The 26,970-nt window shown below is 42.2% G+C and overlaps 1 protein-coding gene across 1 annotated transcript; it reads left to right on the top strand.

The window, feature by feature from the left end:
• Nucleotides 1–26,961, top strand: LOC121514999 (transcription initiation factor TFIID subunit 4-like). The gene is made up of 6 exons (XM_041795525.1): nt 1–172; nt 2,461–2,591; nt 4,727–4,852; nt 6,629–6,685; nt 7,623–7,745; nt 22,702–26,961. Exons 1-6 carry the CDS (start codon nt 34–36, stop codon nt 22,864–22,866), a joined length of 741 nt encoding a protein of 246 aa, XP_041651459.1. The 5' UTR covers nt 1–33; the 3' UTR covers nt 22,867–26,961.
• The last annotated feature ends 9 nt before the right edge of the window (nt 26,962–26,970 follow it).

The raw sequence follows: 26,970 nt of genomic DNA on the forward strand, positions 1-26,970 counted from the left end.
AGAGATGATGACGACATCAACGACGTGGCGTCCATGGCGGGCGTCAACCTTAATGAGGAGAATGCCCGTATCCTAGCGACCAGCTCAGAGCTGGTGGGGACAAAGATACGGTCGTGCAAAGACGAGTCCTTCCTGCCCACCGGCCTGCTGCACCGCCGCATCCTCGACACAGGTAAGACACCTGTCAGAGCCTGAGGAGGCGGGGCTTGGAGACCATGTGGTTAAAAGTAATAATAATAAATTTATTTATAAAGCGCTTTCAGGCAAAGTGCTGTACATTGAGATAAAATCAAGTTGACAATAAAAACATCAGAGAATCCACATATACAAACATACCGAGACAATACAATTGGACATCAGTAAAACAAACAATTTAAGACTCATATGTAACAGTAAACAAGTGGGTCTTCAGCTTTGCTTTAAATACATCGATGAAGATGCCTGCCTGATTTCACCAGGTAGACTGTTCCATAATGTTGGTGCATGGAAAGAAAAAGCCCGTTCCCCAACCGTCTTTTTTCGGACCTTTGGGACGCTAAGAAGCCCAGTCCCCTGAGAACGCAAGGCACGAGTAGGGACATATGGGTTTACCAAATTTGATAGGTAAGAAGGGGCAATGCCATTTACAATTTTATATGTTAGCAGCAGCACCTTAAAGTCTGCTCTAACATGAACAGGTAGCCAGTGAAGAGAGGCCAGCACTGGAGTGATATGCTCATATCTACTCGCTCTGGTCAGAACATGAGCTGCTGCATTCTGTACCATCTGCAGACCATGAAGGCTCTTCTTTGACAAACCTGACAAAAGGACATTACAATAATCTAAACGTGACGAAACAAAAGCATGAATTAGGACCTCAGCATCCTGTGTCGATAGAACTGGTCTAATTTTGGCAATATTTCTGAGGTGGAAAAAGGCCACTCTGGTCACCTCTTTAACATGGAACTCGAACGAAAGAGTTTGATCAAAGACCACACCTAGATTTTTAACTCTGTCTTTACAACGAATAACACAGTCACCTAAAGACAAAGCGAAATTATCAAACAGAGGATTGAGTTTTGCTGGCCCAATAACCATCATTTCTGTCTTTGCAGAGTTCAGAAGCAGAAAATTTGTTGAAAGCCAGCTCCTAACAGCTGAAAGACAGGCCTGAAGTTTATTAGTGTCAGATCCACTATGAAGGACCAGCGGCATGTATAACTGTAAATCATCTGCATAACAATGAAAAGAGATCCCAAAAGAATGCAGAAATTGGCCCAAGGGTGTCAGATAAAGAGAAAACAACAGTGGACCCAGTACAGACCCCTGTGGTACCCCATGCCTAACAGCACGGGACTCAGAGAACACATTGTTAAAGAAAACACGTTGAGATCTCTCTGACAGGTACGACCTCAGCCACTGGAGCACCTGGCCTGAGATGCCAAAATAATTTTCAAGTCTGTCCAGTAAAATACAGTGATCCACCGTATCAAAAGCAGAACTTAAATCCAGCAACAACAGAACAGATGACGCCTCCGAGTCAACATTTAGTAACAAATCATTCACCACTTTTGTCAGCGCAGTTTCTGTGGAGTGATTCACCCTAAAAGCTGACTGAAGAGGCTCAAAAAGATTATTACATGACAAATACTTCAAAAGCTGATTCGAGACCACTTTCTCAAACACTTTTGACAAAAAGGACAAGTTTGAGACGGGCCTATAATTAGTTAGGGAGTCAGCGTCCAGACCAGGTTTCTTCAACAAGGGTTTAACAATGGCAGATTTAAAACAGACTGGGAAAACTCCAGTGGAAAGCAATACATTCAAAATATACAATAAATAAGAGCCTAAGGTGGACCAGAGCTCCTTAATAACCCACGCTGGCAGAGGATCAAGAGAGCAAGTCGTACACCAAGCCGCCATGACAACCTTGGTGAGACTGTCTAAAGAAATAGGCTCAAATTCAAAGAAGCCTACACCACCATAGATGGGAAAAGTAACTAATCCCTCTGCTTTGTCATTTGACGACTGAGGAATTTTAGTTCTGATATCCTCTACCTTGTCATTAAAATACAATTAAAAAAAAAAAAGCGTTGGCCTGAGTTGGCTGGAGACGTCAGTCTGATCAATAAAGTAGTCACCAGGTTTAAACCCTGATCTGATGGGTAGGATTGAGCAGACCTTTATGGATCACAGACTCTGGAACAGTTCAGACTCTGATCAGGAGTCAGGATTATTGATCTGTGAACACCAGAAATCAGCTGATATCCTGTGACCAGGGTTTCTGATTCTGCTGATGATGTAGAGCTGATCAGCAGCAGAAACTCGAGTAAAACAGAGAACCATCATGAGATCATTGAACACTAGGTCTGTAATGATCCATGTATATCCATACACTGACTGGTTGATTAGTTATCCAATCAGATCAGGGTAGGGGTAGCATTAGGGTTAACATGGGTGTCATCTCTGATCTCTGTCTAGCTAAGAAGATGGGCGTCAGCGAGGTTCCTCTGGACGTGGTCAACCTGGTCTCTCACGCCACCCAGTCCAGACTGCGGTCTCTGCTGGAGAAGGTTTCAGCCGTAGCTCAGCACCGGACCGACGGGGGAAAGGTAACAGACTTCAGACACTTTGGTAAACGTCTGAGCAGAGGGGGACAGAGGATCCTGAGGACAGACACGTGTCTAAATAATGATCTAAGGTTTCTACCACACAGGAAGCTAGGAGGGCTGCTTTATTCTCAGAGTGTTTGAATTGAACTTTGATTTTAAAAAAGGAAATGTGCGTCTGAATCAGTGTTACAACCAGCTCGCTAGGGGAAAGGGAAGTAACATAAAAAAACCCAGATGTTCAAGGTTTAAACAAAGTTATTTATTAACAAAAGTAAAGTTGGGTTGATAATAAACAAAGTGAGGCAACTAAGGACAAAAAGGTGCTGTGCAAAATGGAAAAACGAGAACAAAAATAGACTCTAACTTAGAGCTATTAAACTAAACTTTAGCAACACAAGAGAAACCAAAAACCTAACTACCCTAATCAACAAAAGAATCACAAAACAGCACCCAAACTAACAGATAGACTAAGTGTGTATATGAGGTAACTAAACTAAATGATACAAAAACCAAAAACACTAGTGCCTCAACAAGGTTACAGAAATACAAAAGTTAACAACTATGTCAACTGGCAAGAGGCACGTGAGCATGGCTGGTTACAGCTTGCTGCTGTCTTCTGGTGGCTGGCTCCTTTTATCCTCTGCATTCTCTTCTGGTTGGTGGATTGGGCTGCAGGACCTCCAGGCCAATCAGGCTTCTTCTACACAGGTGGATGGAATCACTGCAATAAGCCTATGCAGCAGGGGCAACCTGAGAGCTGCAGCGTGCCAGGCAAACAAGAACACTCACACACACACACTCAAATGGGGAGGTAAAGATTCCCAGACGGCGGCGGCCGTAACAATCAGGAAGACTAAGTCTAAAAATGTCCCCCCTTTAAAGGGACTGACCTGATCCAACAGACCGTTGGAGCTAATCTCACTGTTAGTAACACGAGGATCTGTGATTGTAGTAGAAAGACACCTAAGTCTGGAAGGTCCACTCACTGATAATCGGTATTCCTGGCCACCATTACACCATGGAGACAAAAGAACACTCAGAGAAAAGGTGATTGAAAAGTCTAAGTCAGTGGATGGAGTCAGAAACATCTCCAAGTCTCTGAACATCCCCCAGACTTCAGTTAAATCCATCATGAAGAAATGAAGGAATATGTCACATGTGTAAATCTGCCTAGATCAGACCGTCCTCACAGACTGAGTGGGCGTGCAAGAAGGAGACTAGTGAGAGAGGACACCAAGACACCTATGACTACTCTGAAGGAGCTCCAAGCTTCAGCAGCTGAGATGGAGAGACTCTGCAGACAACAACTGTTGGCCGGGTTCTTCACCAGTCAGAGCTTTATGGGAGAGTGGCAAAGAGAAAGACACTGTTGAAGAAAACTCAGATTCAATCTGGACTAGAGTTCACCAGAAGGACTGTGGGAGACTCCATGGTCAAGAGGAAGAAAGGTCTTTGGTCTGATGAGACCAGAATGGAGCTTTGAGACCATCAGACAAGACGCCAAACACTGACATCACCACAAACACACCATCCCCACTGTGGAGCACGCTGGTGGCAGCATCATGCTGTGGGGATGCTTTTTAGCAGGCTTGTAAAGGTAGAGGGGAAAATGAATGCAGTAGAATCTAGGAACATCCTGAAGGACAATCTTCTTCAGTCTGACAGAGAACTACGGCTTAGAGAAGATTTATTTTCCAGTCAGACATTGAGCCGAAGCATCCAGAGAAAGCTACACAGAAATGATTTAAAGACAAGGAGAATGTTCTGGAGTGACTGAGTCAAAGACCAGACCTTAATCTAATAGAGGATTAGTGTCTGGACTTGTAAAAAGCTGGTCAGTCCTGATCCCTGATCAACCTGACAGAGCGTAAGCAGTTTATCGAAGAAGAACAGAGTAAAATGCGGGAGTCCAGATGTTTGATCCTGACTGAGACCTATCCACACAGACTCAGAGCTGAGACTGTAGACAGAGGAGACTCTACTATAGACTGACATGAAGGAGGAGTATTTATACAGTCACTGGTTTTACATCACGGATTTTTATTTAACCTTTGTAGAAATCTGTTTTCACTTTGGCGTTAAAGATGGTTTGAATTTATTTTTTCTCTCTGATTTCTCTCTCTCTCCTCCTCCAGGACGAGGAGCAGCATGAGCAGATGTCTGATGTGCGCTCTCAGCTGCGGTTCTTTGAGCAGTTGGAGCGGATGGAGAAACAGAGAAAAGACGAGCAGGAGAGAGAGATCCTGTTAAAGGCTGCCAAGGTAGAAACAGACGGACCTGCTGATCCGTTTTCTCTGAGGGTCTGTGTTAGGCCCGTCTAGGGGTGGCCAGGACACAACATGAAAAGGACCCATTTCACTCATTTCTCCAAATAGCTGAATGACTAAATCTCAAGATTTAACAAATAGTACAATTTATTGACATAAGGGTGAGTTTACAACAACAAAGAATGAGAAATACCTAAGGGTGAATCAGAAGTATCAGTCTGGCTCTGAGGATCTGACTCTGAGGGTCTGGCTCTAAGGGTCTGGCTCTGAAGGTCTGGCTCTGAGGGTCTGGCTCTGAGGGTCTGACTCTGAGGGTCTGGCTCTGAGGGTCTGACTCTGAGGATCTGACTCTGAGGGTCTGACTCTGAGGGTCTGACTCTGAGGATCTGACTCTGAGGGTCTGACTTTAAGGGTCTGGCTCTGAAGGTCTGGCTCTGAAGGTCTGGCTCTGAGGGTCTGACTCTGAGGGTCTGGCTCTGAGGGTCTGACTCTGAGGGTCTGGCTCTAAGGGTCTGACTCTGAGGGTCTGGCTCTGAGGGTCTGACTCTGAGGGTCTGACTCTGAGGGTCTGACTCTGAGGGTCTGGCTCTGAGGGTCTGGCTCTGAGGGTCTGACTCTGAGGGTCTAGTTCTGAGGGTCTGACTCTGAGGGTCTGGCTCTGAGGGTCTGGCTCTGAGGGTCTGACTCTGAGGGTCTAGTTCTGAGGGTCTGACTCTGAGGGTCTGGCTCTGAGGGTCTGACTCTGAGGGTCTAGTTCTGAGGGTCTGACTCTGAGGGTCTGGCTCTGAGGGTCTGGCTCTGAGGGTCTGACTCTGAGGGTCTAGTTCTGAGGGTCTGACTCTGAGGGTCTAGTTCTGAGGGTCTGACTCTGAGGGTCTGGCTCTGAGGGTCTGGCTCTGAGGGTCTGGCTCTGAGGGTCTGACTCTGAGGGTCTAGTTCTGAGGGTCTGACTCTGAGGGTCTGGCTCTGAGGGTCTGACTCTGAGGGTCTAGTTCTGAGGGTCTGACTCTGAGGGTCTGGCTCTGAGGGTCTGGCTCTGAGGGTCTGACTCTGAGGGTCTGGCTCTGAGGGTCTGACTCTGAGGGTCTGACTCTGAGGGTCTGGCTCTGAGGGTCTGGCTCTGAGGGTCTGACTCTGAGGGTCTGGCTCTGAGGGTCTGACTCTGAGGGTCTGGCTCTGAGGGTCTGACTCTGAGGGTCTGGCTCTGAGGGTCTGGCTCTGAGGGTCTGACTCTGAGAGTCTCTACATGCTGAGAATAAACAGGCCTAATTAGCCACCAGCTCTTTAAACATACTTAAATAACACACTGACGTAAAGTTAAAGGTGATAGAACAGGGGAGGTACCATCATGACCTTGTGCAGACAAGGTTTCAGACAGCTTCATGTAAACTAAATCCTGGTTTAGGAGTCTGAGAGTCCACACATAAACAGACCATCTACATCAGCTCATTGGCTCCCTCATGTGGCCTCAGTTAGACCTGAGGCAATGATTTACTGTGATCTGCTCTAAAATACTGTTAGAATTAATCTTTTTATTACAGGATAGACTGATGATTTTAATGTGTTTACATCAGAATAAATCCTCTCAGCAGCAGCAGAGCTGGTTTCAGTGATTCTGTTGATCAGTTTAGTTTGGGTCTAACCGATCATTCAGAGGGTTGAGTATTCTTTAAATGATTTCATGTTCCATTCTGATCCTGGATTGATCTCAGACATGTCAGCTGATTAATGTTCCTCTGAAAGGTAAAGGTGATGTTTGTCCCTCCTTAGAGCCGAGCCAGACAAGAAGACCCAGAGCAGGCCCGCCTGAAGCAGAAAGCTAAAGAGGTAGGAATTAATTTAACCACCAGCATTATCAGTGTTCATTTCTGTATATCCAGATGGAGTTTATTTATCCACTAGCATTAACAGTGTTCATTTCTGTGTATCCAGATGGAGTTTATTTAACCACCAGCATTATCAGTGTTCATTTCTGTATATCCAGATGGAGTTTATTTAACCACAAGCATAAACAGTGTTCATTTCTGTATATCCAAATGGAGTTTATTTAACCACCAGCATTAACAGTGTTCATTTCTGTATATCCAGATGGAGTTTATTTATCCACCAGCATTAACAGTGTTCATTTCTGTATATCCAGATGGAGTTTATTTATCCACCAGCATTAACAGTGTTCATTTCTGTATATCCAGATGGAGTTTATTTAACCACCAGCATTAACAGTGTTCATTTCTGTATATCCAGATGGAGTTTATTTATCCACCAGCATTAACAGTGTTCATTTCTGTATATCCAGATGGAGTTTATTTAACCACCAGCATTAACAGTGTTCATTTCTGTATATCCAGATGGAGTTTATTTAACCACCAGCATTAACAGTGTTCATTTCTGTATATCCAGATGGAGTTTATTTATCCACCAGCATTAACAGTGTTCATTTCTGTATATCCAGATGGAGTTTATTTAACCACCAGCATTAACAGTGTTCATTTCTGTATATCCAGATGGAGTTTATTTATCCACCAGCATTAACAGTGTTCATTTCTGTATATCCAGATGGAGTTTATTTAACCACCAGCATTAACAGTGTTCATTTCTGTATATCCAGATGGAGTTTATTTAACCACCAGCATTAACAATGTTCATTTCTGTATATCCAGATTGAGTTTATTTAACCACCAGCATTAACAGTGTTCATTTCTGTATATCCAGATGGAGTTTATTTATCCACCAGCATTAACAGTGTTCATTTCTGTATATCCAGATGCAGCAGCAGGAACTGGCTCAGATGAGACAACGAGATGCCAACCTCACAGCGCTCGCCGCCATTGGGCCCAGAAAGAAAAGGAAGCTGGACTCACCAGGGAGTTCCACGGCAGGCTCAGAGGTGAGAATTCAAATCAGATTTATTTTATGGTTTATTTCATATGGTCAGTAAAATCTAGAATTCCCTGTAACTGACTAAATCGGCTTAATTTTAATAACCAGCTGTATTGCTACATTACTAAGTTGAACCCGCGTATGTTCTTTTCTACATGTGTTTAAAAGTTTCTATGTTCACATGTTCCTCTGCTCCTGGGTTCCTTCATTCCTACTTGTGTTCTTGTGTTCCTGCACATGTTCCTACTTTCTATGTCTCTACATTTCTAAGTGTGTTCCTCCGTGTGTACTTAGGTATGTTCATATTTTCCTCCGTGTGTTCTTAGGTATGTTCATATTTTCCTCCGTGTGTTCTTAGGTATGTTCATATGTTCCTCCGTGTGTTCTTAGGTATGTTCATATGTTCCTCCGTGTGTTCTTAGGTATGTTCATATGTTCCTCCGTGTGTTCTTAGGTATGTTCATATGTTCCTCTGTATGTTCTTAGGTATGCAGACCCGCCAACCTGTACGCATTTTGCGTACGAGGTACGCAAATTGACATGTAAATACGCTGGTACGACTTTGCCTCTCTAAACTACGCAAAAAGCTGCAGACGTGTGAGCTCTGAGGGAAATGTGCACGTGCCGTTCTCATGTCTGACAGCACGACGCAGCAGCATGGTGAAGCAGTTTCAACCAGTTATGCAGAGTAGCAGAGAATAACGAGTCTACTGAACCTATAGCGTTATATCCCCGCTCCCCCTCCTTCCTGCCCTCTGCCTCCCATCCCTCCTTTTGCTATGACAAGATGAGAGAGGTGCGTGCGTGCCAGGCGCTCAGTTTGACCTGTTGGTACAAAACTTCACTCCACTTTGATTTAAGGTGTGAGATTCATGCCCAATCCTTTCATTTTTATTTCCTCTCGTCGTGCGTAATCCTCAGCGTCTGGAGCAGGCGCCGCCACGCTCCACAGCTGATACGAGAGAAAGGCGAGAAGGTGACCTGCACGAGCTCATACAGACGGGGCAGGCTGAGGGCAATAGCAGTACAGGAGGTTGTCATGTTTAAGAGGAGAACTGCTTCAATCCCAAGTTTTTTATTGAGGCAGGTAGGCTGGACAATGTTAAAAACGAGCAGGCTATCTGCTAGCTAGCTTCTCCATTCTCCTCGCCCTCTCCGAATACGTACGGATAGTCGCGGTGTGTTGGCTGTCAGTGAGAGGACAGAGCGCTCAGTCTGCGCTAACTGCTGATAAAATATAAATGTATAAAATGATGCATTTTTTCTCCACTAATACCGTAGCTGCTGCTGTTTGGTAAACAAGCCAATACAGGTCTGAATGTAGCATACAGGTCTGAATGTAGCATACAGGTCTGAATGTAGCATACAGGTCTGAATGTAGCATACAGGTCTGAATGTAGCATACACGTCTGAATGTAGCATACACGTCTGAATGTAGCATACAGGTCTGAATGTAGCATACATGTCTGAATGTAGCATACAGGTCTGAATGTAGCATAACCGTCTGAATGTAGCATACAGGTCTGAATGTAGCATACACGTCTGAATGTAGCATACAGGTCTGAATGTAGCATACAGGTCTGAATGTAGCATACAGGTCTGAATGTAGCATACAGGTCTGAATGTAGCATACAGGTCTGAATGTAGCATAACCGTCTGAATGTAGCATACACGTCTGAATGTAGCATACACGTCTGAATGTAGCATATGGGTCTGAATGTAGCAAACATGTCTGAATGTAGCATACGGGTCTGAATGTAGCATACGGGTCTGAATTTAGCAAACATGTCTGAATGTAGCATACAGGTCTGAATGTAGCATACACGTCTGAATGTAGCATACAGGTCTGAATGTAGCATACAGGTCTGAATGTAGCATAACCGTCTGAATGTAGCATACAGGTCTGAATGTAGCATACACGTCTGAATGAAGCATACAGGTCTGAATGTAGCATACAGGTCTGAATGTAGCATACAGGTCTGAATGTAGCATAACCGTCTGAATGTAGCATACACGTCTGAATGTAGCATACACGTCTGAATGTAGCATATGGGTCTGAATGTAGCAAACATGTCTGAATGTAGCATACACGTCTGAATGTAGCATACACGTCTGAATGTAGCATACACGTCTGAATGTAGCATACAGGTCTGAATGTAGCATACAGGTCTGAATGTAGCATACACGTCTGAATGTAGCATACACGTCTGAATGTAGCATACAGGTCTGAATGTAGCATACAGGTCTGAATGTAGCATACACGTCTGAATGTAGCATACGGGTCTGAATGTAGCATACACGTCTGAATGTAGCATACAGGTCTGAATGTAGCATACACGTCTGAATGTAGCATACAGGTCTGAATGTAGCATACAGGTCTGAATGTAGCATACACGTCTGAATGTAGCATAACCGTCTGAATGTAGCATACACGTCTGAATGTAGCATACACGTCTGAATGTAGCATATGGGTCTGAATGTAGCAAACATGTCTGAATGTAGCATACACGTCTGAATGTAGCATACACGTCTGAATGTAGCATATGGGTCTGAATGTAGCATACAGGTCTGAATGTAGCATACAGGTCTGAATGTAGCATACACGTCTGAATGTAGCATACACGTCTGAATGTAGCATACAGGTCTGAATGTAGCATACAGGTCTGAATGTAGCATACACGTCTGAATGTAGCATACGGGTCTGAATGTAGCATACACGTCTGAATGTAGCAAACATGTCTGAATGTAGCATACGGGTCTGAATGTAGCATACACGTCTGAATGTAGCATACGGGTCTGAATGTAGCATACACGTCTGAATGTAGCAAACATGTCTGAATGTAGCATACACGTCTGAATGTAGCATACACGTCTGAATGTAGCATACACGTCTGAATGTAGCATACAGGTCTGAATGTAGCATACAGGTCTGAATGTAGCATACAGGTCTGAATGTAGCATACACGTCTGAATGTAGCATACACGTCTGAATGTAGCATACACGTCTGAATGTAGCATATGGGTCTGAATGTAGCAAACATGTCTGAATGTAGCATACACGTCTGAATGTAGCATACACGTCTGAATGTAGCATACACGTCTGAATGTAGCATACAGGTCTGAATGTAGCATACAGGTCTGAATGTAGCATACACGTCTGAATGTAGCATACAGGTCTGAATGTAGCATACAGGTCTGAATGTAGCATAACCGTCTGAATGTAGCATACGGGTCTGAATGTAGCATACACGTCTGAATGTAGCATACACGTCTGAATGTAGCATACACGTCTGAATGTAGCATACAGGTCTGAATGTAGCATAACCGTCTGAATGTAGCATACACGTCTGAATGTAGCATACACGTCTGAATGTAGCATACACGTCTGAATGTAGCATATGGGTCTGAATGTAGCAAACATGTCTGAATGTAGCATACACGTCTGAATGTAGCATACACGTCTGAATGTAGCATACACGTCTGAATGTAGCATACAGGTCTGAATGTAGCATACACGTCTGAATGTAGCATACGGGTCTGAATGTAGCATACACGTCTGAATGTAGCAAACATGTCTGAATGTAGCATACGGGTCTGAATGTAGCATACGGGTCTGAATTTAGCAAACATGTCTGAATGTAGCATACAGGTCTGAATGTAGCATACACGTCTGAATGTAGCATACACGTCTGAATGTAGCATACGGGTCTGAATGTAGCATATGGGTCTGAATGTAGCAAACATGTCTGAATGTAGCATACGGGTCTGAATGTAGCATACGGGTCTGAATTTAGCAAACATGTCTGAATGTAGCATACAGGTCTGAATGTAGCATACATGTCTGAATGTAGCATACAGGTCTGAATGTAGCATACAGGTCTGAATGTAGCATACAGGTCTGAATGTAGCATACACGTCTGAATGTAGCATACAGGTCTGAATGTAGCATACAGGTCTGAATGTAGCATACAGGTCTGAATGTAGCATAACCGTCTGAATGTAGCATACACGTCTGAATGTAGCATACACGTCTGAATGTAGCATACACGTCTGAATGTAGCATATGGGTCTGAATGTAGCAAACATGTCTGAATGTAGCATACGGGTCTGAATGTAGCATACGGGTCTGAATTTAGCAAACATGTCTGAATGTAGCATACAGGTCTGAATGTAGCATAACCGTCTGAATGTAGCATACACGTCTGAATGTAGCATATGGGTCTGAATGTAGCATACACGTCTGAATGTAGCATACAGGTCTGAATGTAGCATACAGGTCTGAATGTAGCATACAGGTCTGAATTTAGCAAACATGTCTGAATGTAGCATACACGTCTGAATGTAGCACACACGTCTGAATGTAGCATACAGGTCTGAATGTAGCATACACGTCTGAATGTAGCATACAGGTCTGATATAAGACGGACAGACAGCAGTGTGAGGGAGAGATGAGGGAGAATGACAGGAGCACACTGCATAAACTTTGTGTGTATTGTTAGGGTAAAGACACATTTTGGTGATAGATTTTTTGTTTTTTTTTTTACCATTGATCTCCAATAGTACTGATGTTGTCATTACTCTGTTAGAGAGAAAAGAGAGATTTATTCACTGACATTAGCTCTATAACATCAGACCCCAGTGTGATAGTGCAATATGGACAAAACAGTGTTTAATGAATTTCTAATAATGTTCAAGTTATTCTCCTATTACTGAGTATCAGTAGATATTTAAGGGGTGTCTAAACTATGGCCTGTGGGCCAACTGTGGCCCTTGGTCCTTTTGAATTGGCCTGCAAGAAATCCATTAAAAAGACCCACATAAGAACATAAAACTTGTACTTCACTCTATTTCTTAGTTTGACTAGGATTAACAATATTGAGGTTTATACAGTATGGAGATATTTACAAATTAAATTTAGCTGACATCAGTACCAATATAAAAATGCATAGACCTAACACTTCAGTCCTTGAAACACAGTTAAAAGATGAACAAAGAAACATACTTCAGTCTTTAGAACAAATTTTAAAGTTTAAGTAATAAGGATGAACACAGAAAAAGACTTCAGCTGTCAGTTGGTCCTGCCTAAAGTAAAAAAAACAGAATGATTAAAGGATTACAGCAGCACATAGCAGCATGAATGGAGCGCATATCTTCCTCTGTCTGATCTGAAATGAAAATGAAATGAAAGAAATTTATTTCAGTTCACTTGATCAAATAAAGCAATTTACAGGATCAAGCAATTTTTAAGTTTCTGAGCAAACTGAAAGGGTGTAGGCAGAAGCTAAAGCTTATTAAAGCCTACCCCTCTTATTTTACAGATAACAAAACCATCACAGAAATAAATGCATGGCAAGAACATTGTTGTTCTTTACATCCATTGGTACATTCATTAGTCAATTAATGCATAATAACATATTCACATTAACTTACATTTTTCATGGTGTATTTCAAAATCAACTGACTTTTATACAGTCTTCTCAGCCTTACCAATGTACTGCATGTTTTTGAAATATCAGAAGAAGAATTCCACAAATTCACCCCTCTAAGTGACAGACAATGAGATTTGACATTTGTGCGTGTCTTTGGTTTCTGAAAAATAAATGTTCCTCTCAGATTGTATTGACTGTTTCTCAGTATAAACGACTTCTGGATCCTTGCTGGTAATAGTCCAGTTTTAGTTTTATACAGTGTTTGTATTGTGTTATATTCACCTAAGTCTGGAAATGTTAGTATATTTAGTTGCAAAAAAAGAAGATTGGTTGGTTCACCTTGGGTTTTTTTTTACTTATAATACATATGGCTTTTTTTGTTACAGAAAAATAGAGTTTGTATTTGTTTTATAAGTGTTTCCTCAAACCTCTACACAGTACGTCTATATGGGACGGCGAGAGAGTAATAGAGAGTGAACAGAGATTTCTGGTTTAAGAAATATTGAGCTTTATACAGAATTGCAATGGATCTAGACATTTTGGTTGTGACATGGTTTATATGGGATTTCCAGTTTAATTTATTGTCAATCATTACACCTAAAAATGTATTTTCAGACACAGTTTCAATTTCAGCATCATTTATTCTGATCTTATGGCAGATGTCTGATGCCTGGTTTCCAAAAGTCATGCATTTTGTTTTACCAAGGTGAAGTGATGATTAGTTAGCATCAAACCATTTTTTAAGTTTCTGAAGTTCACTCTCTACTGTATCCAGAAGTTGTTTTAGATGTTTCCCACTGCAAAAGATTGTTGTATCGTCAGCAAATAAAATACACCTGAGTGACCTTGAGCCCAAACATAAATCATTTCTATACAGTATGAACAACAACGGTCCAACCCTGCGGCACGCCACACATAACTTTTAAAAGGTTTGAGTTTGTATTATTAATGTATTAATTCAATATGTCAATATTAATGACAAATTGGTGCCTGTCCTCTAAATAGCTGGTTAGCCAATCATGAGCCAGTCCTCAGATACCATATTTCTGTAATTTAGACATTAATAATTTATGGTCAATGGTGTCAAAGAGGGATGCAATGAAAATTCGGCCACCGCAAATTTTCGGCCGAAAGACTTTTATCACTGAAACAACAAGGCCAAAACACGACGTTGTGATGACGCAAGCAAAAACCGCGACCTGCACGCGCTTGGATCAGTGGTTCTCAAATAGGGGTACGTGAAGGCACTCCAGGGGGTACGCAAGATTTTAAAATACATGCAGACTATTTAAGAAAAATAGCGCCTTTCTTTGCATGTCAGGAGCGACACATTTTTGCGAGTATATTACGTAATTCTAAAATCACATTCGTGCTGCGAACATCTGCGGTGTGTTTTCTCTGTCCTCTGATAAACACTGATATTTATTGAAGATAAAAGGAGGTGTGTCCCTCTCTGTCCTTCACTCCGTGTGTAACGCGGCACTTTTACGCACAGCCAGGCTGTCAGAGCCGTTTAGTTTCACTGTTTCATTCACTGCCAGCCACGTTTGTAAGAGGAGGGACTGACCTTTCATTCATTGCATGTCAAATATGATCAATCAGAGTTATAATATCACACAGCTGAGGCTGGCGGTGGGAGGAGTTAACTCTCCACAGACTGGCTCACCTGTTTGTGTTCCAGACTGGTCAGAGGAGTCATTTAGCTGGTTGATCTGGAGCTTTTATCAGTCGTATGTCTGAGGTCAGAGGAGACTGTGGTGGTAAATATTTCAATAAAGTCCCGTTAGTTTAGAAACAGCTCCAGCTGTGTGAGTTTCATGGTGGTGGTGGTGGCGATTTTTAAGGCAGACAGAGGAACAAAAACGTCGTCCTCTCCAACACCACCTGATGTTTGATATCTCCTCATATCTGTCTGTATCAGTTCTTGTGTTGTTGCCTCTTTTTTATCCTGGTAGAGAGGGAGACAGGCAGCAGGCAGCCCCACATGTCCATATGAGTGCAAATGTGCTGCTTAAATATCCGCAGCAATGTCGCGCTGCGAAATGATGCTGCAGGTGAGGAAGCTTGCTTTGACTCCCTACAGGTTCAAATGTAAATATTTTGTGTGAATAATTTGCATGAAAAAAATTGCGCATAGAGTGTAAGGACCTTAAGTTTATAAACTGGAGTTAATATTTTGTAGGCTCTTAAATTTAATCACCCTAAACCCCCTGAGTCTCCCCCATGGCAGGATGGTTTGACCCACACTGGAGCATGCCTGTCAGTCACTGCATTCACAACCTCTCCATTCATAAAAAGGTTTAGGATTTATTTTTGTGAAGAAATGCTGATCTATAACTAAGTTCACTAAGTCTTTTTTATATATTTTTTTATTATTCACAGGTTTTTAGTTCTCTCTAGCTCTGTGTTTTTATTTCCATGTTGTTCCAGAGAGACGCTGCAGCTGAGCAGAGTTTTACACACTTCTGGGTTTAAAGCCTTTCAGTCTGTTTTCAACAGCTACATTCATTTGAATTCCCACATTTAGAGATGAGAAGATGGGCCATGACTTTAGTCATGCATTTTTAATATTTAAAATGTATGAAAAAAATTCTAATATTTGTCATTTGAAAGTGTTTATCAGTGACAAAGTTTGATAAATCAGAGGCTGTCTCAGCTCTTTAATGTCTTTCTTTTTGGCCAAAAGCCTTGAGCTGTTTGGGGGGTACCTGACTGAAAAAAGGCTGAGAACCACTGATATAACGTAGACATGAGTGTGGTCAAGTTAAACATTTTATTTTGTATTTTATTTTATTTTATATTGTGTATGGTTGGAATGAAGTGCTTAATAAATATTTACATAATTCTGTAATTGATTTATTCTTTGAAGCATTAATACTATTTTTTGCAATTGTAATTGATTTCAGTGAGGTTAGTACGCAGTCATAGCCATAAATGCAATGGTACTAATAATTGGCATAATAATTTCTTTCGGTTTTTTGGTTTTCGGCCTTGGTTTGCTCATTTTCGGTTTTCGGTTTTGGCCAAGAATTTTCATTTCGGTCCATCGCTAGTGTCAAATGCTTTTTGTAAATCTGGAAATATCCCAGCCGTGTATTCATTTCTCTCTGTAGCAGCTGTAATTTGTTCTATGAAGTCTATGAGAGCAAGTGAGGTGTTTCTGTTTTTCCTGAACCCATATTGTTGTTCACAAAGTATGTTGTGCTTGGAGATGAAGTCATTAAGCCTTTTAACAAATATTTTTTCTAAAATTTTTGAAAATTGTGATAACAGAGAAATGGGTCTGTCATTTGAGAACGTGTGATTCACCTGATTTGTAAAGTGAAATGACTCTGGCTATTTTCATTCCTTTAGGACATTTCTACGGTGGCCCTGAAGGCCAACACAAAATAAATATTTCAAAAGCGCAAAATATATTTCAGAAAACACAAAAACATTTCACAAAACACAAAAACATTTCACCGATCGCAAAATACATTTCACGAAACCGGAAAGGGTAGGACCATGGTGCTTGTTTGTGATTGGCTAAACCCAAGTCTGTCCGGCATCAGTCATTTATCATTTCCTGTTTACACTTCTTACCGCCAGCACGAAACTTCAAGTGTCTACCGGCATGGAAGAGGAACTTGAGTTGATAGCGGAATACTTCAACAAGGGAAATACATATAGTGTGATTCCTGATATGCTCTCCTCGTATCATGACATACACATTTCAGTTGGAAGCCTAAAATCGCGCTGAAAGTGTCGTGCCAAAAGAAGTACCCCCGGTAGGATTTGTATCCCCCTGCCGCCTTTGCCGAAGGAGCTGACTATCGACTATCAGGCGTAGATTTCGCCTCAGTGAATAAAAATGACAATAAAAGAATGTATAAAGCAGAAGATTAGTTTCGATCATCTGTTTTATTCTTCATTATCGTGTTTTTGTCAGTAATATCTTTTAAAATAAGATCTTTTAAGTAAACGTTTTAATACTGCAGCTTGGTGCACACTCATTACGCTGAACTGAGAACGCATCTTTTTCCTCCTGCGTCCTGTCATTGTATTTTGGCGGCGTGTTTGTCATCAAATCTGGGTCCACGCTGCTGTACATGAGTAACAGACATATTTTCTTCATAACTTTTATCATCTTCTATTAGCGCTGTTTAGCGTCAAGCTGCCGACATGCACTCACCACTTCCCACTTCCGCCTCGAGGTATTTCAAAATAAAGGTCCTGCATAGCCATTTCACTGAATATTAACTTGTCAATTGACCAGTCTGAACAAGATTTATGTACAGAGAGATCAATTTCAGACCATTTATTTCAACACATCGTCCACTTCGACTGCATCCCACTCTAAACAAGTGTTTCACAGTGTAAAGAACTGTAAAAAACAAAGGAACATTTCATTGCGATCAAATATGTCATCTCTTCAGGGTGTATAAATGGTGCAAAGTGTATCCCCCCCCCAGGATGCTCAAATCATGAACTACCATCATAACATTCATTTTGTGTTCATTTCTGATCAAGCCTGATAATACTGGAGAGTTTGAACAGGTTAACTCACTTCTATTTCAAGTTACAGGGGATACAAATTATTATGTCCTCTCTTCAGGGTGCATACATGGTGTACTACTGCCTTGTCTTTGCTTTAATGTAAATTACAAATGATTTTAGGTCTCATTTTAGCCTGGCCAGGATTTGTACCCCCCATCCACAAGGAAGAGGTGGGGCCCCCTGCTCTCATGACAACTGATGACATTTGTGAAATTGGAACCGTTTTGAGCTTTCCTCTTGAAGTTAGAGGGGATATAACAAATCAGGCCCTGATTCGGCCCTGAAATAATTTGTATCCCCCTGTAACTTGAAATAGAAGTGAGTTAACCTGTTCAAACTCTCCAGTATTATCAGGCTTGATCAGAAATGAACACAAAATGAATGTTATGATGGTAGTTCATGATTTGAGCATCCTGGGGGGGGGGTACACTTTGCACCATTTATACACCCTGAAGAGATGACATATTTGATCGCAATGAAATGTTCCTTTGTTTTTTACAGTTCTTTACACTGTGAAACACTTGTTTAGAGTGGGATGCAGTCGAAGTGGACGATGTGTTGAAATAAATGGTCTGAAATTGATCTCTCTGTACATAAATCTTGTTCAGACTGGTCAATAGACAAGTTAATATTCAGTGAAATGGCGATCGGTGAAATGTTTTTGTGTTTTCTGAAATATATTTTGCGCTTTTGAAATATTTATTTTGTGTTGGCCTTCAGGGCCACCGTACATTTCCCAGCCATGAGAGATCGATTACAAATATAAGTGAAAGGTGTAACAATACAATCAATAATTTTTTAGTTTTAGTTTTGTGCACAATATCAGTTATTTCTTTTTCATCAGTTGATTTTATGAACATAGAGTAAGAGTTCATGTCAATAATACTAGGACTGACTCCAACTGTATTTCCTGGAGAGCTGATTGAATGTGCTAAATTTTTCCCCACATCGACAAAATATTCATTAAAGTGATTTGCTGTTTATTCATTTTCTTTTATCATTACATTGCTTGAAAAAAATAATGTGGGTAGTTTCTTCTCCCTTTATCCTTTTTAATAATTTCATTTGGGACTTTCCAAGTATTTTTAACATTAGACCTGTTTTTTTTTTTTCAAGTAATTTACTATCATTCTTTTTTTGCAGCTTCTCATAATACTTGTTAATTTATTTTTGTATTTCTTATATCTGTTTTCAGCTTCTTTTGTTCTATGTTTGATAGATTCCTTAAACAACACATTTTTCTTTTTACAAGCATTTTGTCATGCCTTTGTTATCCATGGCTTGCCAGCATATTTACTTTTATCTACTTTAACAACTAGAGGACAGTGTTTGTTGTACAAGTTTAATATAATAGAAATAACTATGTCATAGGATTCGTCTACATTTTCAACAAAAATATCATACCAGTCATTAAGTCCTTCCTAAGGCTAATGAAAGCATTATCAGTTACGTCTTACAAATGTCATGTTTTTGTTCTATATTACTTTCAACGGCGACATCATGGGCTACAAACACTGGCAAATGATCAGTAATATCATTTATGAGTAAACCTCCAGATATACTGCCCTCAGTTACATTTGTGAATATATTATCAATAAGAGTAGCAGTGTTTGCTGTGATCCTACTAGGATGTGTGATTGAAGGACACAAACCAAGGTCTTGAGGTCTGATTTCCAAATCATATTGTTCTAATCGTCTTCAAGCACCAACACTTCTATGAAGTTAGTCAGCTTCCTGCAGGTTGCTCTTGTTTTGTGTCTGGATGTGGAGATGAACCATCAGTGTCTCTCTTCTCTGCTGCACCCCAAAATCCTTAACAATGATTGGCAGTTAGCTTTGTTAGACATTAATGTAGGGCTGTAATTTAGACTGTTTTCAAGTTCTTCCACTTACTGAGCATATATTTTGGTTACACGTTGGTTTTAGAGCTCTAACAAAATGTTATATATTGTGCTACAGGTTTTAACTTTAAAAGCCTCCCATGGACAGGTGTTGAAAATTAGCACTTAGCTATAAACACTTACAGCAGTGCATCTGGGACCTGTCCATGTCAAATAAATGCTTAATAAATACAAAAATAATTTTTTGTTCTGTGCTACAAGATTGTAAACCTCTTTAGCACCAGTGCTATGTAAATGTATGTGCACACACATCCCAGTTAGTGAAGAAATCCAGACACTGAATGGGGAAATTACTGTGCAAAGCAAAGGAGTTTCAAAAATATGCGAGACATGCCGCACCACACAAGTGGTACTCAAAATATTTTGCCAAGGTTGGCAGGTCTGGGTATGATCATATGTTCCTCCCTGTGTTCTTAGGTATGATCATACGTTCCTCTGTGTGTTCTTAGGTATGTTCCTACGTTCCTCTGTGTGTTCTTAGGTATGTTCCTACGTTCCTCTGTGTGTTCTTAGGTATGTTCCTACGTTCCTCTGTGTGTTCTTAGGTATGTTCCTACGTTCCTCTGTGTGTTCTTAGGTATGTTCCTACGTTCCTCTGTGTGTTCTTAGGTATGTTCCTACGTTCCTCTGTGTGTTCTTAGGTATGTTCATACGTTCCCGTGTTCTCTCCTTCACTCTGTGCTGCAGTGACTACAGCTGAGTGAAGGGGGTCAGTGTCTGCCTGGAGCTTTGTTATGGCTCTGGCTGCCCCCTCTCCCCCAGGAGGGGGCAGCCATAGATTGAGCTCTGCAGAAATGAGCCCGGGGCATGGAGGGGGGAGGTTTCAAAGCCTGGGGGGGTTTCCTGCCTCGTGCTCCCCCGCCCTCACCCACATGCTCTCTCCACACATCCCGCCTGAGGCTGGCCCTCCAGTAAACCCAGACAAAGAGGAGAGTGATTGGGGGGGCTCTGACAGGGGGCAGTGAACTCTGGCAAATGTGAACTATTCACTGGCCTGATGTCAGGATGTAGCTGTGTCAGTCTGCCAGATCACCACTGTAAAAGAATTATAAACTTTAGTCAATTTAACCAACCAGGACCTGCCATCATAGGGACCTGTAATCTTCAGAGGGATCAGTGAAGCAGAACCAAGATTCTTATAAACAATGACAACACTAGGATGTGTCTATAGACGATGACAACACTAGGATGTGTCTGATAGACGATGACAACACTAGGATGTGTCTGATAGACGATGACAACACTAGGATGTGTCTGATAGACGATGACAACACTAGGATGTGTCTGATAGACGATGACAACACTAGGATGTGTCTGATAGACGATGACAACATTATAATGAGTCTATAGACGATGACAACATTATAATGTGTCTGATAGACGATGACAACATTATAATGAGTCTATAGACGATGACAACATTATAATGTGTCTATAGACGATGACAACATTAGGATGTTTCTGATAGATGAGGACAACATTAGGATGTGTCTGATAGATGAGGACAACATTAGGATGTGTCTGATAGATGAGGACAACATTAGGATGTGTCTGATAGATGAGGACAACATTAGGATGTGTCTGATAGATGAGGACAACATTAGGATGTGTCTGATAGATGAGGACAACATTAGGATGTGTCTGATAGACGATGACAACATTTGGATTAGTGTTTTTTTTTTAAAGTGACATATTTTCTCTTTTCTGAAACATTAATGCGAATAAATCTTAGTACATTGTTCTAATGTAATGTTTTTGTAATTGTCGTCTGATCTCGGAGCGCTTAACATGATGTTTCTTTAACAAGAACCTATCTCTTATTCTGATTTTCTGTTTATGTAGACATCAGGCTTCCCTGTGTTTCTGTCCAGTTGGCCGTCTCCATTTATGGTTTCATATATTTTTACATCACAGTTGTAGAGTATTTTGACATTTTTGGCTTACAGCATTGACTAAACTTGATTTCATAAACTCATATTTCTACTTTAGTTGCAGACGTTTGGTGAAACTCAGCAGTTAAAGGTGGCTCAGCTTATTTGTTGTTTGCCTCACCAGGAGAACAAAGCTGCTGCGTTGCTAGCATGTATTCATAACAGGCTGCAGCCCCAGGGCACTGGGGGAGGAGGGGGGAGGGTGGGACTATCTGAAGCCTGATCAGGCCTGCAGACGGGAGCTAAAGGGCCTACTGCAGATGCCTGAGGGCCCGTCAGACTCTCAGACTCCTCACACAATCATTTTCTCTGCAGGAAGACGTTATAGAGGATTAAGCTGAACCAGACAACATGGACGGTCAACACTTGAAATATGGGAAATTATTTTAATTCAGGTTACTAAACATTCAGAGTTCTTGAAAAAAAAATGTAAAAGAGCTGTGTTTGGATAACTAACATTCAGAATCATTCAAAATGTGTTTAAAGGAGCTCTGTGTCTATGTCTGTGAGCCTGCAGGCCGTGTGGCTTCAAAATGCTCTGATTGTTCCTGTATAGACCTGGAGCTTCATTCCTATCCTGTGCTGTCAGCTCTGCCTGCAGGCTCTACTCACAGCAGCTCAGTGATCTACTCAGGCGCTAGGGCTGGGTGGTTCACACCATCGTACAATACAATACAAATCAGGATAGCGAGGGAAAAACAGGATACATAGCCCTTGTAATGTGTGGGCAAAGAGAAGGTTCTGGTTGATAGCTAACTGTTGGTAGTTAGGACCTGTTGGAGCAGACTCTGAGCAGTAGCTCCAGGGCTCAGGTGTTTCCTGCCCTCTGGCTGGTGACACACCTCAGAGATGAAGGCGTGGTGATCCTCCTGCAAGTCTAGACTCAGGGGGATCAGAGTGGGAGATCTAGTTTTAATCTGGTTTAATGATTCAGACTGATCCAGCAGACAATAACAAATCTGTAAAGGTGAAACCAGACCAGGATCCAGATAAAGCTCTCACCAGTTCATTCTCTTCAGAGTGGATTTGATTGATAGGGGCCATAGAACCACCTGCTGTAGAGGAGTCAGCTTCTACCCCTCCTTTTCTCTTCTTTTACCCCTCCTCTCCTCCTTTACTCCTCCACTCCTCCTCTAACCCTCCTTCTTTTGCCTCTCTTCCTCCAGGTGGCGTCAGGCTCAGGTACAGGCTCCTCCCCCTCAGCGGCGGCATCCCGTCAGCAGCTCCGTCAGAGGATAACACGAGTAAACCTCAGGGACTTCATCTTCTGTCTGGAACAGGACCGCTCCACGGCTCGCTCTCTGACGCTCTACAGGGCGCTGCTCAAATGACCAGGCTCCGCCCCTTCCACTTCCCACTCTCTGACGCTCTACAGGGCGCTGCTCAAATGACCAGGCTCCGCCCCCTCCAGGGCTGGCTCTCTGACGCTCTGCAGGACATTGTGGAAATGACTAGACTCCACCTCCTCTAAGGCTTGCTCTCTGACACTTTACAGGGCATTGTTGAAATGACCAGGCTCCGCCCCTTCCCTGACTCACATCTTCTGATTGGTCAAAGGTGGCAGTTCAGTCCGACTCCTGCAGCATCGTCCCGCCGGTCCTCTGGTCCGCTCAGAGATGACATAAAAGGAAACGTCCGAGTCTAACTAAGCTGTTGCCATGGCAACCCTTAAAGGGCCGGGTCATCTACTGTTGAAATGATTGAAAATGCGTTGACAACTTTTGGTCAGAGGTTGGAACCCTCCAGAAGCTCCGGTTTCTAACCTCTGGTCCAAATGTTGCCAACTGGTCTCTGCAGTTTAACCATTTAAGGACTGAACGCCAGCGGCCATCTTCACTCTACAGACCAGAACGTTGGCGGTGTTTTTGGACAGTTTAGACCAGGATGCAGGAGTTCACCTGAGTAGAAGCTGTAGAGGAGCAGAACCCTGAGGAACTCCTCTGACCATCATGAATTTAAACTCTGGTTCTAGAAGAGATCAAACAAAGACCCAGGATTTAGACTGCAGGGGTCACGCTGGATAGGACGTGTAGAGGAGCAGGACCCTGAGGAAGTCCTCCTAGTAAAAGCCTGCAGACATACTCCTCTTCACTCCTGCCAGGATCTGTTACTGATCATTCATGTAGATAATCCATCAGTGTGATCAGGATCCATCAGTGTGATCAGGATCCATCAGTGTGATCAGGATCCATCAGTGTGATCAGGATCCATCAGTCTGATCAGGATCCATCAGTGTGATCAGGATCCATCAGTCTGATCAGGATCCATCAGTGTGATCAGGATCAATCAGTGTGATCAGGATCCATCAGTCTGATCAGGATCCATCAGTGTGATCAGGATCAATCAGTCTGATCAGGATCCATCAGTCTGATCAGGATCCATCAGTCTGATCAGGATCCATCAGTCTGATCACCTCTAAAGCTAACATGACAGTCAGTCCAATGCTAAGTCTGTTAGCATGTCAATGGCAGTGTTCATTCTGTGCTAGCATCAAGCTAACAGGCTCAGAGTAGTCCTCCTCTAGGACGTCCCGTGTTCGGAGGTTTTATTGTTTAAAGATGAAAAGTTGCAGACGGACTCCTGATTGCTGTCTAAATTGTCCAAAAACATCCCCAACGTTTGTACGGGGGTGTTCAGGTGTGAACCATGGTCCTGCAGTCAGTGATGTCACACTGCCAGGTGAGCTCTACCTGAACAGGTGTGTGGTCTCTGTTCTGATGGGTGGATCACAGCCTCTTTTTTAAAGGTTCATCTGCTCCGGTCTCTTTAGACGGCTGACAGGAACGCTGGGATAAATGAAGAGGACTAACACGCCTGCTGTGGTTTCCTCTCAGTCCCATCAGTGATGAACATCGCTTCAGTCTGTCTCCTTTAAACGTGCCACTTATCCAACGCGTCTTCTTTATTTATTTATTTCAGAGCGACCTGATTGGCCGTCAGATTTTGAATTTTAGTAAACCATGAGGGATCATCATGTGGTCCCCGGAGGAGTCTAAGGAGATCCTGGATCTGGATCTAAGACCCAGATGGTTCATTATTTTAGAGTCTATGTGTTTGTTGGTGCTATAAGGGTGAGTGAAGGATTATGGGAAAAAGACACCATCAGAGGAAACCGTTAAAGGAGCAGTTCAACTTCTCTAATAACACATTAGCTTAGCTTAGCACAAAGAATAGAGACTAATGGAAACTGTTAGCCTGACTTCTCTGTCTCCATCAGCCAATCAGATTCATTTCATCATTTCCTGTTCCAGCATCCTAACAGCAGCACGCCATTTTCACCGGCGCTGAATGGTTGAGTAACGGCAGAACTGTTCTGATTACACCGTTATTACTACTCTGTTATTATTAACAGGATCAATCTGGAGTCTGATTGGCTGTCAGTGAAGAACCCCAAACAAATACTGAGGAGCATAAAAAGTTTTTACAGTACTGCTTTAATAAAAGTTCATATTTTCAAAATAAAGGTCCACAGCAGCTCTGTAGTTCATCAACAGTTCTCAGCAGACCCTGTACAAAGGGGGCAGGTCTGGATCTAGGTTTTATCTGGTCTCTGTTTCCCTCTGTTACTCTCACGCACGTGTCAGAGACACGTCTCTGAGAGGACATTTTAAAGGGTTTTATGCTAAGCTAACTAGCTCTGGTCAAACTGTTTTCAGTTGTTAGCCTAAGGAGGCTAGTTTAGCCTAGCATAATGACTAAGAAACAGGAGGAAATGTGTAGTTAGCATTTAGCTTAGCATGCTATTAAAGGTAGCCTCTAGGCTAGGTTAGCTTAGCATAATAAATAGTGACATGCTAATGTAGCTTAGCATAGGACAACATTAGTAGACGGTGCATTAAATGAACTAAATTACAGAAACTTTTGTCTAAATAGTTCCATTTTCTTCTAAATGTTGCGTGTTTTTAGCCTCCAGCAGTGAACACATTACATCACCAGCCTACTAATAAAGTTATTATTATTACTCCAGACAGCCACAGGGGGGCGACTGAGATAATTGAGCCTCGTGTCTCTGGGGCTGCCGTGGAGTTTGATGTGAAAACGCTGCGTCCTCATTGGTGAAAACTCTGTAGGCATCGTAACAGGAACAAAAGAAAAGACGCCCTAAATGCAGCGATAGATTTACTTCCCCTGAACTTTTTCTCAATTTAATGGAGCTTCTGGGGGCCGGATGTGGGCCCCGGGCCTCCAGTTGATGATCAGTGGCAGAGGACAGGGAGCACAGGAAGGTTAAAAACCAGCTAGCTAGTTTCCCTCTGTACTTGTTTATTTTAGCTCTGTTAGCCGTTGATCATGCTAAGCTACCTAGCTTGTTTCCTAGTGAAGCTAATGGTTAGCTCAGTCAGAGAAGAAGAGGGCTGACCCTGACCCTTGAACTCTAAACTCTGACCCATTCAGAGATCTAGATGTTGAACTGCTCCTTTAACACATCGCTGTTGTCGTTAGCGCTGTTAGCGTTGTTAGCAGCGTTAGCACCGCCGGTCACAGGGAGCTGGATCTCCTTAAACCCCCAGACTCAATCAGACCACCATCAGGGACGCTGTAGACCCACGGACGGACCAGAGTCCTCCTCTTCGTCTTCATCACTGCTGGTCAGAGAATTTTATCACCAACAGAACTTTTATTTTGAAATGGGAAATTTAAAATCCAGTAAAAACAAACTGTTTCCTGTTAACCTTCAAAAACCTTTTTGGGAGTTTTCATCTCAGGATCACAAAAATCCAAAAACCAGCCGTTTGTTTTTCCCACAAAGGAAATCGTTGAACAGAACGGTAGGATGTGACATTCTTTTTCCCAGTATGTTACCTGTACAGGTGTGGTGGAAAAAAGAATGTTACATCCCCAGTGTTCTGTTCTTTGATCTTTTTATTAGTTTACTGTAAATTCAACATGAAAACCAAAAATAAAGGCTTCATGGTTCTGGATCAGCGTGTTCTAGTTTCCTGTTCTAGGATTAAAAATAATCCTAATCCTTCAAAATAAAAGTCTGTTGTCCCTGGACTGACCTCTGACCTCAGCTGGTTTCACTTTCATCGAGTCATGTGACTCAGCGATCTCTGAACGATGGGTCAAATATGAACTGATCACAACCTGATCACGGATCAATCATGGATCGATTAGTCGATCAGAGTAGTTGAATATGCAGTTTTTTTCTTCTTTGAGAGTTTTGAAGGTGATTTTTGCGAGCGGCGTGTACATTGAAGGTTTTTAACGCTTTAACTGTCTTTCCTGGTTTTCAGGCGTCGGTAGAGTCTAGAGCTGCTGTGCTGGTCCTCCATCATTCAGTCACAGTGTCGGCACATGGAAGGACGATTTTTCTGACTATTTATATTTCCTACATTCTGTATCAATCCTGACGCATTTCAGGCAATGCAATTTTACAGTTGTTTGTACCTTTGCAAAAAAAAGAAATAAAGAAATGAGACTCAGAGTGACGA

This window comes from Cheilinus undulatus, linkage group 9, assembly GCF_018320785.1.
Source record: "Cheilinus undulatus linkage group 9, ASM1832078v1, whole genome shotgun sequence".
Classification (NCBI taxonomy): Eukaryota; Metazoa; Chordata; class Actinopteri; order Labriformes; family Labridae; genus Cheilinus; species Cheilinus undulatus.